General features: G+C 43.8%; 3 protein-coding genes across 4 annotated transcripts, besides 1 other annotated feature; all 3 read left to right on the top strand.

Moving 5' to 3' along the window:
- The first annotated feature begins 8,280 nt into the window (after positions 1–8,280).
- CG42710 (uncharacterized protein) lies at positions 8,281–8,982 on the top strand. The gene has a single exon (NM_001201805.2). The coding sequence runs from the start codon at positions 8,378–8,380 to the stop codon at positions 8,882–8,884; it is 507 nt and encodes a 168-aa protein (NP_001188734.1). The 5' UTR covers positions 8,281–8,377; the 3' UTR covers positions 8,885–8,982.
- A 546-nt stretch (positions 8,983–9,528) lies between these two features.
- On the top strand, positions 9,529–13,120 carry LManVI (Lysosomal alpha-mannosidase VI). Its single transcript, NM_135409.3, has 5 exons — positions 9,529–9,678; positions 9,925–10,295; positions 10,357–10,827; positions 10,889–11,804; positions 11,869–13,120. Exons 1-5 carry the CDS (start codon positions 9,595–9,597, stop codon positions 13,048–13,050), a joined length of 3,024 nt encoding a protein of 1,007 aa, NP_609253.1. The 5' UTR covers positions 9,529–9,594; the 3' UTR covers positions 13,051–13,120.
- A 592-nt stretch (positions 13,121–13,712) lies between these two features.
- Positions 13,713–13,905: a mobile genetic element.
- A 612-nt stretch (positions 13,906–14,517) lies between these two features.
- LManV (Lysosomal alpha-mannosidase V) lies at positions 14,518–17,835 on the top strand. Of its 2 annotated transcripts, none has more exons than NM_001298834.1 (5): positions 14,518–14,665; positions 14,728–15,098; positions 15,158–15,628; positions 15,692–16,535; positions 16,596–17,835. In NM_001298834.1, exons 1-5 carry the CDS (start codon positions 14,585–14,587, stop codon positions 17,775–17,777), a joined length of 2,949 nt encoding a protein of 982 aa, NP_001285763.1. In that variant the 5' UTR covers positions 14,518–14,584; the 3' UTR covers positions 17,778–17,835. The 2 variants fall into 2 exon arrangements, with proteins under 2 accessions (NP_001285763.1, NP_609252.1); NM_135408.4 differs by having other exon boundaries at positions 16,596–17,824.
- Positions 17,836–18,127: the final 292 nt, after the last annotated feature.

Raw genomic sequence — 18,127 nt, 5'->3', positions numbered from 1 at the left:
CGACGAATTGGAAGCAATCCGATGTCTGTCTGCACATAGACTCCACTTGGGGGAGGTGATGTTGGTGCTACTACCCTCTGTGTTGCTGCATGGGCGTTTCTCTTGGCTGGGGGTTGCAAAAAAATCTTAAACAAAGTATCGGGCCCAGACCCTCGGAGCACTCCAGGCCACTCGTCACTCCGGGTACCGGATTTCTATGGGCCGGCTGAGATTCGGGGCCAGAATAGGAGGCTTAGAGTCAAGTGAGTCTCAGCTCCTCGACGGCACAAAGTCGGGATGTTAGTTCAGGTTCAAAGCTGACTTCTGCCGGATAAAGCTGACAGGCTATCTAAAAGTATCTGACGGGTAAGTAAGCCTCCAAGAGACAAGTTTAAAAAATAAAATATATTCTAATGCTACTAGAAAATTAGGAGTTTGAAGCATATTTTTAGGCTTACTTTCCGATCGTGAATATCTTAATCGAAATGTTGAGCTGTAGCTCATAATTTTCAGCAATTTTTGTATAATATTCGACTACAGTTTTCCCTTTTCTTTTTCGCCATTCTATTTGCACTTTGCGATTCAGTGAACGGAAAAATTATAGACAACTAATCGATGTGGCGTCGCTATATAAACTTTTCCCAATACATTTCCTTCAGGATAAACTTCCCAAGGTGTTTGCGCTTGTTTTACCAACAATTTGCTGGTCTAATGGCCCAAAGCCGAGCGCGGAATAGGCTGGCAAATGTTTTCCACTTGGCCAACTCCAACAAAAGTCTTTGTGACGGCTTTAGGGGCTTTCCCTCTGTTTTCTGTGTTTGTTGTTTGCGGGTCGGTGTAAACCGCCAACTTTTATGGTAATTGTTGTTCTGCTAAACACTTATATTTGCATTTTTCTAGCTTTTTTTCTGTAGGAGATATTTTTTTCTGGGAATTGAATGGGGAAACATTTTGTGCGGAAGCCGGGAAGGGGAAAAAAGATTCAGTACTTTTTAAGGAAAATAATTTGAATACAATATCTAAAGTTTCTTAAAATTTAACATTTGGGCAAGTTATCATTAATAACATTTTCCTTACATACATTTTACATATTTAACACACTTTCTTAGCACTAGAAACAATTGAGACTGCAAAAACCTTATGCACTCAAGAAAACACATTAGGTGAAATCAAAGCAAACGGCAACCTAGGGGTACGATTTCCAATGAGTCTCTTTTTTATGAATGAACCAACATAGTGGCAATTCATTTGAAAATTTCACAATGTATTACGGAATAGAAGGAATTGCAAGTAATATAGAAAGGTGAAGTTGAAAATGCGGATTACTGGCCAGAATAACAAACAACGCTTGACTTTTGGGCCGAGTTTCAGTTTTGAGGCTCAGGTACTCGGGGGCGATTCACATGAAATATGTTCGATTTGGGAAGCAAGGACTCGTTGACTGGGTTGTTGAACAATGCCAAATGACGAATGACGCATTATTCCCGACATCGAATTGTGTCACTGACAGCCGCATTCAGGGACACTTCCTTCTGGCTCGTTTTTTCTTATCCTACCCCTCAGTCTGCCCATTTTGCACCCACACAGGCAGCAAGGGGCTAAACAATAAATAATGCCAATGTCATGTTGTTTAAGGTGTATAGGTTCTAACATAATGCGCAATCATTCACTTTAGCCCCATCGTAATGTGAAAAATGCATGTGAACAATTTGATTGATTTTTACTCGATTTTAAGACTAGCCAAACCTCAAAAATCAATTGGAAAATTGACAGGATGGGGATTTTCCCAAAGGAAAAAACCTGTGAAAATTGTAAATGGCAAAGTCAGCGGATGGTAAATCCTTTGCTTTGTAAAATCAGAATTTACAGGATAATTTTTCATTTCGGGAGTTTAAGTATTTCTGCAATCGAATTGTTTTATTATTGTCTTTAGACTTTTACCTTTTAAAATCCTTTACTAAATTTTCTTATTACATACAAAACCCGTTGTCCTTAATCAACACCTTTGCGTGAAATATTTTCCATCGTGTATATTATACGCTTAAGTTCGGTACATTTCTTTTTTCACGCTCATCTGTACATTTACTTTATTTTAAATATAAATTTCGCATTTACACTTGAACTCTGCTGGCAGTTGAGCGCCCATTGAGTTGGGCAGGGGGTTTTTGTGGGGCAGGAGAAGGACCTCCTGGCATCGCCTGTCAGTCAGTTAGACATCGGCGGGAACGTCATCGTTGAGGCACAAGAACAAAAGGACTTCCGGTGACGTTTAAATGCGTGGCATGTCACAGCGCAGCGGCAGACAGCAGCATCCTGGCTGAAGGCTGCCTTCGCTCTAAGTCTGAGTTCTGAGTCCTGAATCCTGAAGGCTCAAGCTTCGGCAGCGGCGTGTGCCGGCAGGAAACGCGCCAGAACGCAGAGGGGGAGAACCCAGAGGGTTGCCCCGTGAACTTGCATTTCATTTATGCATATTTTTTGGGGGTAATGCCCAGTAAAACGAAAATAAAAAAGACAAAACATACAACTTTTGCATTGATTACTATTAACTAATGAAGCAGCAGCAGTCACCCTTGCGGCAAGTTCAAGTACACATGTTGTGGGACACGCCTAAATTTCCACTCCCATTCCACTTTCCGCAGATTGAACAATCAGCCGTGCAGAAGTCGCAAGTATATCATCTTATTAATTTTATGAAGTGCCAGGCACATCAATGTCTTCCCATGGAGGTATCAACAATGAAGACTCCCTGTCACCACCTAACAAGATCCGCAAGGAGCGTCCGGGCAGGAGAACTAGATCCTGGACTGGGGCACATCACATCATCACGTGTGATTACGCACATTGTTCGTGCGCAGCTCAAAATGCTGTCGAAAATTAAAATTCAGAGACCCTCCTACTTAACTTACCTTACCTAAGCCCATGAATGCACTGGGAGATTTGAGTATTCTTATAATATTAAAATATTGCAATATATTTTCAAGGTATTGAGCTAAATTACCACATTTTAGACTAACTAACGATTTATATCAGCTTCACTAGTAAATCAAATTTCCATAATTAAGATACTAATGCCAGTTAGGAATTGCTATCGCCTTTCTTTTTTTCCAGTGTACCAAAAGTGTAAGGGGAAAAAAAGTGAAGCAAAACAACGACGTGATTGCATTACACAATCAAAACAGGCACAGCAGCTCCCAGGTCGCAGTTCGCAGGGGTTGTGTCCTTCTCCCGTCGCATCGAGACGAGAATCCGGCGAAAAATCAAAGCCGGGACACTAAAGCACTAAAGTAATAGACCAACCGACCGAACTCGAATTCGAATGCGAATGTGGAAACGTGTGCGTGGGCGTTGCAACTGCTCCGCCCCATCATCAGAATCCAATCAAATTAACAACAACAGGCCGCAGAAGCGGCAGCAGGAACAGGAATCGGAATTGGAATAGGAATAGGAACAGAGTCTGGGCTTATGAAGCCCCTGATGAACCCGATTCCCTTTTCCAAAAACTGCACCCCCTTATCCGCCGGAGCCGCCTGTCGATGGTACGTTAATTTCAATTTGATTTCCTTTTGGTGTGTGTGTGCGGGGGGGGGGAGTAGAAAGGGACTGAAGGTCTGAGCAACAATTATACGGCAACTTCATTAGGTCAACATGCCGCATTACTGTGCGAACTGTAAGAACTTGCCAACTGGAGAGGGTGGCGTTGGCCAAGGGGGCGGGATCACTGGTTTGCGGCTTACGCAACGCTCTCGATGGCGATGATGATGACGATGATGATGGGGGCGGATGCGCAAGGGGTAGATTAATCAGGGTAAAACTATTAATTAAATACCAATTCATTTCCGCAAATTCAAAGCACACACACAACCAGCCAGCAACCCACAGATGTGGTCCTTTGTGTGGACTCTGGCTGAAACATTTCTATTTCAGCTGGAACATTTAGCCGCAATGAGCAACCTGATGGCTGCTTTGATTTCGATTTGATTTGGATTTAGATTCGGTGGTAAAATGCGTCAGGTATGCTGAGACGTTTGTGGTTCTCGGTTGTGTTCAAGAAACTTTAAGACGGATTGAATTCGTAGGTTCTAGCCACAAAAGTTTCTTAGCAGATCCTTTACTCAATGCAGGAAATCAAAACATAAATCGATGATTCTACAATTATTCTCCTCGTCATCATTTTTAAAATTCGAACTGAAACCTTTTGCATCTATTTTCCGTTCTCAGAGCAGCCACATCCGAAATCACAGGTAAAGTGAAATAAGTTAAATCATAGCGAAAGGCATTTGCTTTATTTATAGCAAACCCATTCAGGACTAAATTACCCAAATCAGGAACCCATAAATAGCCATCAAACCTAGATGCTTCCCCTAAATTGTGACAATTTCACTGTACCTAGCAGTGAATTTTGCCTCACAGGCAAAAATAACCAAAAATAAAAGAAAATAATGCAGACTGACGGGGGAAAATGGCAACAAAAAATCGTCATAATAAAATCCCAAAGCTTATCAGTAAGCGCAGCAGTCAGAGTATTAACAGAAACAAACAAAAAAAAGAAGGAGAAAGGCCGAGGTGGGGCGAAATGATACACCCCAAAAAGATCTCGGCATGGAGCTCTGCTCATCCGGTGTGTCAACAATTCCCAAGCTTCAACGCTTTGATGTTTCGCAGGCAAAGGGACCAGGACTACGGCCACGACCACGCCCACGCCGAAAAGCGTGATGATGATGGGCAGATGGACGGAGCCACTAAGCCCAGACAGTGTCATCCACTCTGACGGCTCGATGGCATCATTAACGCATATTCCGGACTGCCTTTCGGGCACAGGCAGACACCCGGATCCGGCAACCAGGATCCGGGATGCAAGCGTCTAGAATCCGAGGGAGCCGAGGTTAGAGGCTCGCTCCGTTTCCGGCTTTTGAAGTTCGAGCGGCGGGCTTTTAATTTTCTTTGTTTTCACACTGACGTTTGAGGCCAAAAGGCGTAAATTAATCGAAGGCTTAATTAGCACACACCAAGCCAAGGACTCCACGATGACGATGATGGCTCGTTGAGTCGGCGTCAACGTGGCGTATGATTAATAAACAGCTCCCTGGCGGATAAATTCCCCCCCGCTGCCAATTCATGTTGTTGTTGTGTGCTGCACTAATTATAGGCATCAATGAAGGTGAAGGTTGTCAATATCGCCCGGCGCAACAGCCCGTCGCACTGGCGGTAGCAAAAATTTCCATTTGAAATGTTTTGTAGGTTGCGAAAACAATGGCCTGCCTCCGACGAGGTAATCCTACAGCACCACCCAATCCGCGTCCGCTTTTCTCGTTTTTTTTTTTTTTTTGTGCCATGAGTACTGAGTACTGCGGCAACGTAGTTGGCTGCCACTTAATGTGTTTTGCATACTAATTAGGTTGTTTGGCGGCTGCCGTCACATTTCAAGTGTTGAAACAGGTGACAGAAAAAAAGAGAGAAATAGAAAAACGACATTAGGAGCAGCAGGAAAACGAAACTCGTTGCTGCAACAGAACCAACTGCACTTGAGGCCAACACTTTGCGGGTGCAGCCAAGGAAAATGGCAATTGTTTAGATTAGGCTTAAGTAGTTGAGGAATGCGCTACTTGCAACGAAAGTTGAATCAACGGAAATTTCAAGCAACTCCTAAACAAAGTAACCAAATTACAGGGATCTCAATGGTCTCTAAGTAGAAGTTTTAGGTTAAAAAATTATTATTAAGTAATAGTCCTATCACTTTTCTTTATAATAACCGATGATTTCGTTTTCAAATTCAAGCGATTTTTAATTCCCATTTTCACGCGCTTCCGCCAGCTAATCAGTTGGCTTAAAAGGGCGCAATCTTTAATTACATTATAATTCTGGTTAAGTGTGCCATTAGAATTATCAATCGTCAAATCGAAACAATAAATTTTTGACAAATTGAAGTGCTTTGGGTTTTGTTTACCTATTTGATAAGGCATAACAAACAATGCAGATAACGATCAGGTGGCAACAAAAATACGTAGGAAATTAGTTGGTTCAGAAATTTAAATACAAGCCACTTCATTAGATTATAGTTATTATTGGAATACAAAATGTATGTACATAAGTAGCAGATCTGTGGCCTGACATGGCCCAACCCAAGCTCATCTGAAATTTATGCTTTATAATTTCAAAGGCATAGGACTTTCCGTGAAAATGCAGAACTGACTTGTAAGAAGCGCGTGGCTCAAAAACAACTAGAACATAAACAGCCAAGCAAGAAAGATGCAAAGTAAAAAATGTTTTAATTACTCATCTCAAGGCGAATCCGTAGCCCCCTTTGCCCTACGCTCCTGCCGATTGACGCTTCGAAGGGCTGTGGATGAGGTCAAACACCAAAGAAAGTTCATGAAATTAAATGAGTTTCTTAAAATATATCTTATTCTGAGCAATCGCAATTTTTTTTCAATTTCAATATCCGATTTAACAACTTTTAAAAATTCTTTTTCCTAGTGCTCTGAGTTCCAGATTAGCTCCAGTACTGCAGAATCGTCAAAGTTCTTCTCGCAATTGTTGCTGTAACACTCGAATGCCTCCATTCTGATATTTGCTCCCCGTTTGCCGCCGTTGTGTGCTAAATAGTTCCCCCAGGGCCGAATCCACTCGAGTCGTGCTAATGAGAACACCCCAGTGACAAGGAGATGCTCACAAGGACGAGCGAGTTCAGATGCCAAAGGAGGCCTTTAATGCACGTTGCTGCATTATGCAATACTCGAGCAGGACGAAACAATATTTTACTGCAGTGCCGGAGTGGAGCGAAGTGTTCCCTGCCAAGAACGAAATGAGGAGGTGTGCAGATCCTTAGCCAGGACCTGCGGCACTGCAGCGTGCTCCATTTGCACACATTTCGACAAGGCAATTAATTATGCTAAACTCGTTTAGAGAAGGACAACAGGCCCATGCAAAAGAACAAAACAACTTTTGAATTGTAAAATCAATATAAATAATAAAAGTAGTAAATGATTTTATTTCTTGTGAATTGTGTCCACAATTTCAACTTGGAGCGTCTCATTTATTTTAAGCTAAATAAATCAAAACCACAAAGAAATCTAAGAAAAATCATAAGCCCATTAATCTTTTTCGCATCCGTTTACCGCTCGAAAGGCTCCGTAATTCATCCCTGTAATGTTGCGTGGCGTGCGGAACCACCTTTGACCAACGCATTGGATGACTTTTGAGTGGATCTAAGGCGGAGATCTCTGGCCGGAACACTGAGGTCCTGACATTTGCGCTGGCCATGCGCAATTAATTACAAAAGTGTTTGCGGACAACTGGGCTGATGGGGTGTTTATCCTGTGAACCCCAACTGGACATGGCCATGAGGAAAGCCATGCTGGCTTTCTTTTTGCCAGCCAGCTAGCCAGCGTTTATGGGGCTCAAGTGGTCCAGAGACCGAGAGAAGCGGCAGCTCATTGCTTTGAGGTTATTTGCTTTTAATGACTCGCAAACTACACCCGCACACACGGCGTATGCGTCATGTGTGTGGACTGCTTAAGTGTTTTCAGATATCGCGCATCAGTAGCCAACGACAGTCAGCCCTGGGCCCCATGGTTTGTTGACTTTTAGACGCTGTTTGTTTGTCAGCACAATTTTGCTTTCCTGTTTTTTTTTTATTTTTCATGTTTTTTTTTTTTTGCCCATATTTGTCCCATGTACTTTTTGGCTTTTCATCTTGGCATCGACGCAGACAAGCGGCCACATAAATGAGCTTTGAAGTTTGCATACGCGAGTGCAGGCAGTGCAGTCTCACTGGCTGAAGGGATAATGCGACGCAATTATAGACGGAGACTGAGACTGGGTCCATGTCCACCCCAACCCGGTTATATCCTTGAAAATAAATTGTTTTGTTAATTATTTATGGTTGGTTTAATGAGTGTGTGCCGTTCGCTGTGTGTTTACTGTACTCAGTGTTCGCTGGCGGTCTGGGACGTCGACTTCCATGTGTTTGTTATACTTTTGCATTTTGCAATTATTTTAATGAGTTTTGCATTTAAGCGATTTTATGCAATCATCGTCATTCGCAATAGTGTTGACTGCGAAAAGGGATATGTGCATAAATACGAATGTGCTGCATAATTGCCGTTTTTGCTTCATTAAAAAATATGTCTTTATATGGTCGGCAGACTCATTAAAAGTTGAATATATTTTATCTCATTAAGTTCTTTCAGGTCTTTCATTAGTGCGTTTGATTCGGCTTGATCAACGAATAATAATGCCCATATATTTAAATACTTGCCACTAGTATAAACTTAGTAAAAGTCAGATATCCTTTTCCCTTGACATCTATTTACATCTATTTTGAGTACAAATATAGAACAAAAAAATCTGTATTTGAGGAATCCAAAATTGTTAGTGCGAATCGAATTGAGCTAAGATAATGGAAGAACTTGTAGATCTGGATGAACCTTATCTGTATATGATTGGCATACCGACTGAACTTCGCGTGCACTGGGCCTACATAGTTGATTTTCTACGCCCAGAAGAGAATCGTCAACAAATCAACGACCCAAATGTGGAATTAGTGCCCCTCTCACAACGGCAATACCGAGAAGAGACTACGGACTTGGAAGTGGTGCCCTTACCACAAGAGCCGAGCATTGACCTATCTGGTGCTGGCGATGGACACCACGTCATTCCCCGGATCGGTGATAACGAAATGCCGACTGTGATTATCTTTCTGCCCAGAATAATGCCATTACCCTGGTCCAGTTTAAAGCGTCTGAAGCCGGTGATCATTGCGGCCTCAAATATTCTCTTCAGAAAGATACTGTCCCATTTTGGAATCGATTTAAATCAAGTCTTTGCCCTCGGCTTGTCATACAATACCCATTTAACAATATTTCACTGCTTTATGGAATACCTTACATCCTGGATAACTGGGTAACATAATTTTTCAGTACCCAAATTAGCTTATAATGTTTCGAATTATACTGTTGTAAAGTGTGCATTCAAATAAAAATGACATAATTTTTATTTTTAATCAAAAACAAAACTCTTAATTGATTGCGATTACTGATTGGGTGTTTATGATAACAAATTCAAATCATTTGAATGTGGTCCTAATATTCAAAACACTCCTCAAGGTAATCAGGTACTCATGGGTCCCTGAAGGGCTATTAAAAAAGACCGAAAATAGACCTTTAGCCCCCCAAGTATCGTTTGGGGTCTGAATTTCTTGGTCTGTATGAAATAATAATCGGCACTACACCTTGGTACAAATTCATAAACATTGTATAAGAAGTACCATCGAGTAATCGTCAATGGGAACTCATTTTACTAATCGCAAGGCAGCGATTAGAACCAATTAAGATACCAATTAAGATATGCATTGACTGGCGATCGCGAATACACTGAACTTGAACTTCGTAGTTAGAGTATCAGGTTTTACCTAAGCTTTTGGTTATCGTTAAACCGTTTTATTGGCCTTAAGCCTTAGCACAAGCCTCTCGAGGGTCTAAAGTGATTGCTTATCAGGCTAAAACCGTGTGGGGCCCTCCTATAAAAGCAGTTCCAATTTCTAAAGAAAGTCAGTTCTGTTCTCGAATCGAAACTGTATTCGCGGTCAGTTCGAAAACAAATTGTAAAGTCGTCGCCATGAAGTATTTGTGCGGCATTGTGCTTTTTGTGGCCCTTTTGGCCATCAGTGTGAGGCCATCTGAGGAGGCTTGTGGATACGAGGTGAGAAGTGAATGCCAGAATGCGACAGGAATAGAATATATGTGAAATTTGAAAAGGATGTAAATACCGTGAAAGTGATTAAATAAATTTACATTCCTTTATGCTCAAAAAACGGCAACAAAAATGCTTAATGAACATGACATTTAATGTTCAGGTTGCTAATCATCAAACCGATTTTGTTTTCAACCATTAAATACTATGGACTAACAAACAACTAAACCATTCAACGTTTATAATGCTTTTCAGGCATGCCCCAAAACCAAGACGAACATGATCAACATTCACATGGTGCCCCATTCTCACGACGATGTCGGATGGCTGAAGACCGTCGATCAGTACTTCTATGGTCACAGGAGTAACATTCAGCACGCTGGTGTCCAGTACATCATCGATACCGTAATCGCTGAGCTGATCAAGGATCCCGCCCGTCGCTTCATTCAGGTGGAGACCTCCTTCTTCGCAAAATGGTGGGCGGAGCAGTCGGAGACTGCGAAGCAGGTCGTGAGGAAACTGGTCAACGAGGGTCGTTTGGAATTCACCGGTGGAGCATGGAGCATGAACGATGAGGCCGCTGTAAACTACCAGAGTGTCATCGATCAGTTCACCTTGGGATTGAAGTAAGTGTTGCAAAAGAGGGGTTATAATGTCAGGAATCTAATGGTTATATGTTTATACCAGATTCCTGGACGACACCTTCGGTTCCTGCGCCCGTCCCCGCATTGGTTGGCAGATCGATCCCTTCGGTCACTCCCGTGAGCAGGCCTCGATCTTCGCTCAGATGGGATATGATGGAGAGTTCTTCGCCCGTATGGATCACCGCGACAAGAACGACCGTATCGACAACTTGGGCATGGAAATGATCTGGGATGCCAGTGATTCGTTGAGCAACGATGAAATCTTCACTGGCCTCTTGTACCGTCATTACTCGGCTCCTCCCGGCTACTGCTTCGATGTCCACTGCGGTGACGATCCGATTATTGACACCAAGAGCTACGACAACAACGTCAAGTCCCGCGTGGATGACTTCCTTAGCTACGTAACTTCGGTGGCCCAGCACTACCGGTCTAACCACATCATGATCCCCATGGGTGATGACTTCCAGTACGAAGATGCCCAGGTCAACTTCAAGAACATGGACAAGCTCATCAAGTAAGTGCTGAGGATCTGGATGATTGCTTACCCATACTCATCCTTTTGACTCCACCCCTAGGTACGTTAATGAGCGTCAGGCCGAGGGCTCCACCTTCAACCTTTTCTACTCCACCCCCGCTTGCTACCTCAACTCGCTCCATGAAGGTCTCCAAACCTGGCCCAACAAGACCCAGGACTTCTTCCCCTATGGCAGTGACGACAACAGCTACTGGACCGGATACTTCACCTCGCGTCCCACCCAGAAGCGCTTCGAACGCGATGGCAACCACATCCTGCAGGTGGCCAAGCAGCTCAGTGTCTTCGCCGAGCTGAACACCAAGCAACAGAAGGAGGACCTGGAGTACCTTCGCGAGATCATGGGTGTGATGCAGCACCACGATGCCATCACTGGAACCGAGAAGCAGCATGTATCCGATGACTATGATCGCATTTTGTATGATGCCATCCTCGGAGGAGTTAACACTGCTCGCGATGGTCTGCGCAAGCTGACCAATCTTCCCAACGGAGAGTTCGAGAGTTGCCTGCAGTTGAACATCAGCGAGTGCGCCTTCACCAAGGACGATGCCGACAACGTGGTGGTGACCCTGTACAACCCATTGGCCCACACTTCTACCCAGTATGTGCGCGTGCCTGTAAAGAACGAGAACTACGAGGTGACCGATGAGAAGGGCCGTGTGGTGGCCTCCGAAGTGGTTCCAGTTGCCTGGCAGGTCCTGGCCCTGGAGTTCCGCAACAATGATACCCAGCATGAGCTGGTCTTTAAGGCTTCCGTTGATAAGATCGCTAACTACTACATTAAGAAGGTCGCCAGCCAGGAGACAAAGAACGTCGCTGCACACACTAAATCGAAGAGGTCCATCAAGGCTGAAGAAGCTAACTTGGAGGTGCCTAAGCGTTTCAAGAAGGTTCACTCACTGAAGAATGCCACTGAGACCTTTGACGACGATGAAGGAGAGACTGTGGTGCAGACTTCGGTATGTTAATGATTTTCAGTTAATTTTGTATCTAAAGTAACATTTTGATTCCTACCTTTATTAGCAAGTCAAACTGGTGATCGACAACAAAACTGGTCTTCTGAAGACTGTCGAAATGAACGGAGTATCCGAGAACATCGACCAGAGCTACGGTGTCTACAGGACCTATGACTCCGGTGCATACGTCTTCCGTCAATATCACCAGGCTGACTTCATCGTCCAGTACGAAGGTGTTGAGTTCACCGTTTATGATGGAGCATTGGTCAAGGAAGTCCACCAGCAGTTCAGCGAGTACATTTCCCAGGTTATCCGCATCTACGAGGGCAAGAACCTTGTGGAGATCGAGTGGCAGGTTGGACCCATTGAGCGGGAAGAAGAGTTTGGCAGGGAAGTGGTTATCATCTTCAATAGTACCATTGCCTCCGACGGCGTTTCCTACACCGACTCCAATGGCCGTGAGATGATCAAGCGTGTGAAGGACCAGCGTGAGACCTTCACTCCCGGTCTGGACAGGCAGCCAACTGCAGCCAACTACTACCCGGTCACATCCCGCATTGCTCTGCAGGACAGCAAGAAGCGTATTGCCGTCCTGAACGATCGTGCTCAGGGAGGAGCCAGTATGCTTAACGGTCAATTGGAGCTCATGCTGCACCGTCGTCTCGTCCGTGATGATGGCTATGGAGTGGGAGAGGCCTTGAACGAGGAGAAGTACGGCCAGCCCATGATTGCCCGTGGAAAGGTGTACCTGATTCTCAGCCCCAGCGATGAGTCCACCGCCGCGGAACGCGAAGCCGAGAAGGAGATCCACCTGCCCTTCTGGAAGTTCTTCAGCAAGAACACTGGAAGCACCACGGCTGCTGCCAAGTCCGTTCCCAGCTTTAACGACTTCCCCAAGTCGGTGCATCTGCTCACTCTGGAGCCCTTCAACGACGATGAGGTTCTGCTACGTGTGGAGAACTTCTTGGATCACACCGAGGGCCAAGTGGTTAGCTTCAACATTCGCCCGATCTTTGACTACTTGAACGGTGTCGAAATTCGCGAGACTACCTTGGACGGCAACTTGCCATTGAGTGACATGAAGCGCTTCAAGTTCCACCACGACAGCTCGGGACAGAAGCCAGATGCTGTTGAGTACTTCACCTCCGCCCACAAGCCACTGGCTGCTGAGCAGTCCCAGGAGGCCTCCGAGTTCAGCGTCACCTTGCACCCAATGCAGATCCGTACATTCATTATCAAGACGGAGTAAACCAACGTTCTCAATGCAGTATTTCATGAAATGTAAATAATTTAATAAATAAATTCAATGTCGAAAATCTAAAGCCTTCGTTGGTTAATTATTTACAGAATTAAGGGTCTAATTATGGACAATATATTTTATTGATATTAGGAAACTGATTAGCTAAACTTTATCATGGCTAAAGAAAGGAAATGTTTGATGTTCGGGCAATCGCTGCTAATATAGACTCCTCAATTTGACGTTTATTAAAACGTAAATATATAAAACTTCAGTTTTAATGCCAAATAAAACTCACTATGCAGCATATATTCCTTTGGTCTATTATTCGACTGAAATTTATTTTTATTAATTTTTTTGCATAAATAAAATCAGATTAGAATTAAGTGTTGATTTCGTATTATTCGAAATATAAATTCCGTTTCAAGTAAACTAAGGTTAACTCAAAAAATATTTTTATCGTTAAACTATTTGTAAACTTGATTCCCCACAGATTATTTAGTATCCGTATGCTATAAAGTGCGGATCGTGTCTTAGGCATTTTTCGTTTCATTACGTCATAAATATAAAAAGATTAGAATGGAAAGCCCTGACAGGACTACATTACGTCTTAAATATATGAAAATTTAAATGGAACGCCTAGATAACGCTAGAATTTATTTTTTTTTTCTCTCTTTTTATTTGCAATCTGTTCTAAAAAAGTATGACAATAAGTATATTTTATAATTAATCTTAAATTAACAGTAGGGATTAATGGTTAACTATTTCTATCCATTAATCCCTACTACCTCATACTCTATGCATAACATGTTTTAATACTTAATATCTGTCCGGGAGATCTAGCACGTTAAATCTTTTAAGTCTCCTTCTTTATTTAGAATTTAAATATTTTGGATCTCTACTTTTGTAGCTTAGAACTAACATTAGTAGAAACTTGAAAACAAGAATCCACGATAGTCGCATAAGTGCTTTGCTGCTAAGGAGAATTCAGGTCACCATGAGTGGTTTGTTGGCTTTGGATTATTCTATCGTTAGCCTTGATACTTCACTGTATCTCACTACCACTTTGCGTGGGTCTTTCCAATTTCCAAATAAAAGTAACTAATGTGTTGCTATAGAGCATGATACCTTCTGATAATTTCTAGTACAAACCCATAAATGGTCTTTTGGATGCAATCGGCAACTACAAATTGATATTACTAATCAGCAGATTAGCACTGCAACTCTGTCAAAACAGAAGCAATCTTTTATGGAGGCCTATTAAGATACAAGTTCAATAATGACCAGTAGTAGCAATAAGGTTCATTTGTTTATAAGTTAAACCATTGATCGAAGCGCAGGCGTCATTAAACCATTATGATTAAAATACACTTAACTGAATTTTAAGTGCGCTTGAGCTTACGTAATCCGATAATGCATTCAAGTACCGATTGCTTATCACCAATCTCTGATATAAATGGGCCAGTTTTCAAAACATAAGAATTCAGTTGTGGTTCTAACCTGGAACCATCAGTTACATCGATTTGTAAGATAGAGGAATACCACAATGAAGTTCCTGGGCATCGTCCTTTGCGTTGCCTTTTTGGCCCTTCAAGCTAAGTCAGCCCAAGCTGTTTGTGGCTATGAGGTGAGGAAAAGGATCCTTTTACACGAATTGTTTAAACTAATAAAATACTTATTGTTTTTTAGTCTTGCCATGAAACCAAGTCAAACATGATCAACATACACTTGGTGCCCCACTCCCACGACGATGTGGGCTGGCTGAAGACCGTTGATCAGTACTACTATGGCCACAGGAATAACATTCAGCACGCTGGAGTGCAGTACATCATCGACACCGTGATCTCCGAGCTGATCAAGAACCCCGATCGTCGGTTCATCCAGGTGGAGACATCCTTCTTCTCCAAATGGTGGAACGAGCAGTCGGAGACCATGAGGGCAGTCGTGAAGATGCTGGTGAATGAGGGTCGCCTTCAGTTCATCAATGGAGCCTGGAGTATGAACGATGAAGCTGCCGTAAACTACCAGAGTGTGATCGACCAGTTCACAGTCGGATTGAAGTAAGTTATGCCGGTATAACCTCTTTGGAAAAAAAATTGTAAAACCATTTTCATAAAAGGTTCCTCGATGACACTTTTGGAGTTTGTGGTCGTCCTCGTGTTGGATGGCAAATCGATCCCTTTGGTCACTCCCGTGAGCAAGCCTCTATCTACGCTCAGATGGGATTCGATGGCGAGTTCTTTTCCCGCATGGATCACAACGACAAAGGCAGGCGGATGAACGATCTGGCTCTAGAGATGATTTGGGATGCCAGTGAGTCGTTGAGCCAAGTCAAGCTCTTCACTGGACTCCTGTACACCTTCTACTGGGACACTCCCGGCTTTTGCTTCGACGTTCACTGCAGCGACGATCCAATTATTGACAGTGATAGTTACGATAACAACGTCAAGTCAAGGGTGGATGATTTCATCGCCTACGCCGCTCAAGTTGCGGAAAAGTTCCGCACAAACCACATTATGATTCCAATGGGCGGTGACTTCCAGTATGAAGATGCCGAGGTTAACTACAAGAACATGGACAAACTGATCAAGTAGGGAGAGAATCTGGTTACTTTAAGTTCTGTGTTTTCTAATTCTTCTTATATCTATATTAGGTACGTCAACGAACGTCAATCCAGTGGCTCAAAGTACAACATTATCTACTCAACACCCACTTGCTACTTGAACTCCGTGCACAAGAGTGTGCAGTCCTACCCAAACAAAACTCTGGATTTCTTCCCATACGGCAGTGATACTAACAGCTTTTGGACTGGTTATTACACCTCCCGTCCCACACAGAAGAGATTCGAGCGCGATGGCAACCACATTCTTCAGGTGGCCAAGCAGCTGAGCGCCTTTGCGGAGCTCTCGAGTACACAACAGAAGGAGGATCTAGAGTACCTTCGCGAGATCATGGGTGTGATGCAGCACCACGATGCCATCACTGGAACCGAGAAACAGCATGTGTCCGATGACTACGATCGCATTCTGTACGACGCTATCGTCGGAGGAGTCAAAACTGCCGGCGATGCCCTTCGGAAACTGACCAATCTTCCCAACGGAGAGTTCGAGAGTTGCCTGCAGTTGAACATCAGCGAGTGCGCCTTCACCAAGGATGGCGCCGACAACGTAGTGGTGACCCTGTACAATGCATTGGCCCACACCACCAAGCAATATGTGCGAGTGCCTGTGAAGAACGAGAACTACCAGGTGACCGATGAGAAGGGCCGCGTGGTGGCCTCCGAAATTGTTCCAGTGCCAGCGGAGGTCCTGGCTCTGGAGTTCCGTGATAGCGACACCCAGCACGAATTGGTGTTCAAGGCCTCCGTTGACAAAATCGCCAATTACTACATCAAGAAGGTTGATAGCAAGGAGAGTTCCAATGGCGTAAGGGTCATTTCTCAACCTAAGGCGAATGCTGAGACCTATGATGACGAGGAGACGATTGTGCAGACATCGGTAAGTGTCAAACTGTTTAATAGTGGAAGCACCTTTTCCTAACTATTTAAAATCTATTAGCTGATCAAGTTGGTGCTGGACAACAAAACCGGCCTCTTGAAGAGGGTTGAAATGAACGGAGTATCCGAGAACATTGAGCAGAGCTATGGTCTTTATAGGACCTATGACTCTGGTGCCTATGTGTTCCGTCAGTACAATCAAGGAGACTTCGTCATCCAGGAAGATGGTGTCGAGTTCACTGTTTACGATGGAGCTTTAGTCAAGGAAGTTCACCAGCGTTTCAGCGAATACATTTCGCAGGTCATCCGTATCAGCGAGGACAAGCCTTACGTGGAATTCGAGTGGCTTGTAGGCCCTATTCCGGTTGAAGAGGAATTTGGCACGGAAGTAGTAACTATCTTCAGCAGTGAAATTGCCTCCAATGGCGTATTCTATACTGATTCCAATGGACGCGAGTTGATCAGACGCGAAAAGGACAAGCGAGAGGACTTCACCCCCGAGCTTGCTGTCCAGCCTACTTCCGGAAACTATTATCCCATCACATCGCGCATTGCTCTGCAGGACAGCAACAAGCGCCTTGCGATCCTAAACGATCGTGCTCAAGGAGGCACCAGCATGAAGGATGGCCAAATTGAACTTATGCTGCACCGTCGACTCGTCCGTGATGATGGCTATGGAGTGGGAGAGGCCTTGAATGAGGAGAAGTACGGCCAGCCCTTGATTGCCCGTGGTAAGGTGTTCCTAATCCTTAACGCCGCCGACGAGTCCACGTCCGCCGAGCGCGAAGCCGAAAAGGAGTTCCATCTGCCCCTTTGGAAGTTCTTCAGCAAGAACACTGGAAGCACCACCGCTGCTGCCAAGTCGGTTCCCAGCTTTGACGACTTCCCCAAGTCGGTGCATCTGCTCACCCTAGAACCCTTCAACGACGATGAGATTCTGCTGCGTGTGGAGAACTTCAAGGATCACATCGAAGGCAAAGTGGTTAGCTTTAACATTCGCCCGATCTTTGACTACCTGAACGGAGTCGAAATCCGCGAAACTACCTTGGATGGCAACCTGCCCTTGAGTGACATGAAGCAGTTCAAGTTCCACGCTGAGGGTTCAGGAATTAGGGGATCAGAACCTGAGTACTACACCTCGTCCCACAAGCCGCTGTCCGCTAACCAGACGCAAGATGCCGCCGAGTTCGCTGTCACATTGTATCCAATGCAGATTCGAACATTCATCATTAAACATGAATAATTGTATTTCAATGAAAATCAAAGAAATAAATAAAATTATGTCTGAATAAAAACACTGTTGTTTTGCTTTAACTTATTAGGAAATAAGTCCCTCATACATACAGGGAAGTAATACGAGTCATATGAAAATTTTTTAAAACTTTACAAAATTCAATTAACCGCACGGGTTTAACCCAATTAACTCTGAGGTTTTACTTTAGAAGTTAGTGGAGTATTACCATGTTTATATGGAATTAACAGTTACGGCCTCATATAATTCAAGTTACTTATGACTGTTGATTACTTTTATTTTATAAGCAGTGTGCAGAAACCTTTCCCACTCACTACAGAGAGTCTCAATCATATAATTTT

This window comes from Drosophila melanogaster, chromosome 2L (assembly GCF_000001215.4).
Source record: "Drosophila melanogaster chromosome 2L".
NCBI lineage: Eukaryota > Metazoa > Arthropoda > Insecta > Diptera > Drosophilidae > Drosophila > Drosophila melanogaster.
Note: the sequence above shows the minus strand (reverse complement) of the source record. Positions and strands in the feature narration are given on the sequence as shown.

What these genes read in the sequence shown, in the direction of transcription:
- CG42710 (NM_001201805.2), top strand. Translation starts at nt 8,378, where the DNA reads ATGGAAGAACTTGTAGATCTGGATGAACCTTATCTGTATATGATTGGC.
- LManVI (NM_135409.3), top strand. Translation starts at nt 9,595, where the DNA reads ATGAAGTATTTGTGCGGCATTGTGCTTTTTGTGGCCCTTTTGGCCATC. An exon ending in AGGAGGCTTGTGGATACGAG is followed by an intron (nt 9,679 to 9,924) that starts GTGAGAAGTGAA and finishes AATGCTTTTCAG; the next exon opens with GCATGCCCCAAAACCAAGAC. An exon ending in CAGTTCACCTTGGGATTGAA is followed by an intron (nt 10,296 to 10,356) that starts GTAAGTGTTGCA and finishes TGTTTATACCAG; the next exon opens with ATTCCTGGACGACACCTTCG.
- LManV (NM_001298834.1), top strand. Translation starts at nt 14,585, where the DNA reads ATGAAGTTCCTGGGCATCGTCCTTTGCGTTGCCTTTTTGGCCCTTCAA. An exon ending in CAGTTCACAGTCGGATTGAA is followed by an intron (nt 15,099 to 15,157) that starts GTAAGTTATGCC and finishes TTTTCATAAAAG; the next exon opens with GTTCCTCGATGACACTTTTG. An exon ending in AGACGATTGTGCAGACATCG is followed by an intron (nt 16,536 to 16,595) that starts GTAAGTGTCAAA and finishes AAAATCTATTAG; the next exon opens with CTGATCAAGTTGGTGCTGGA.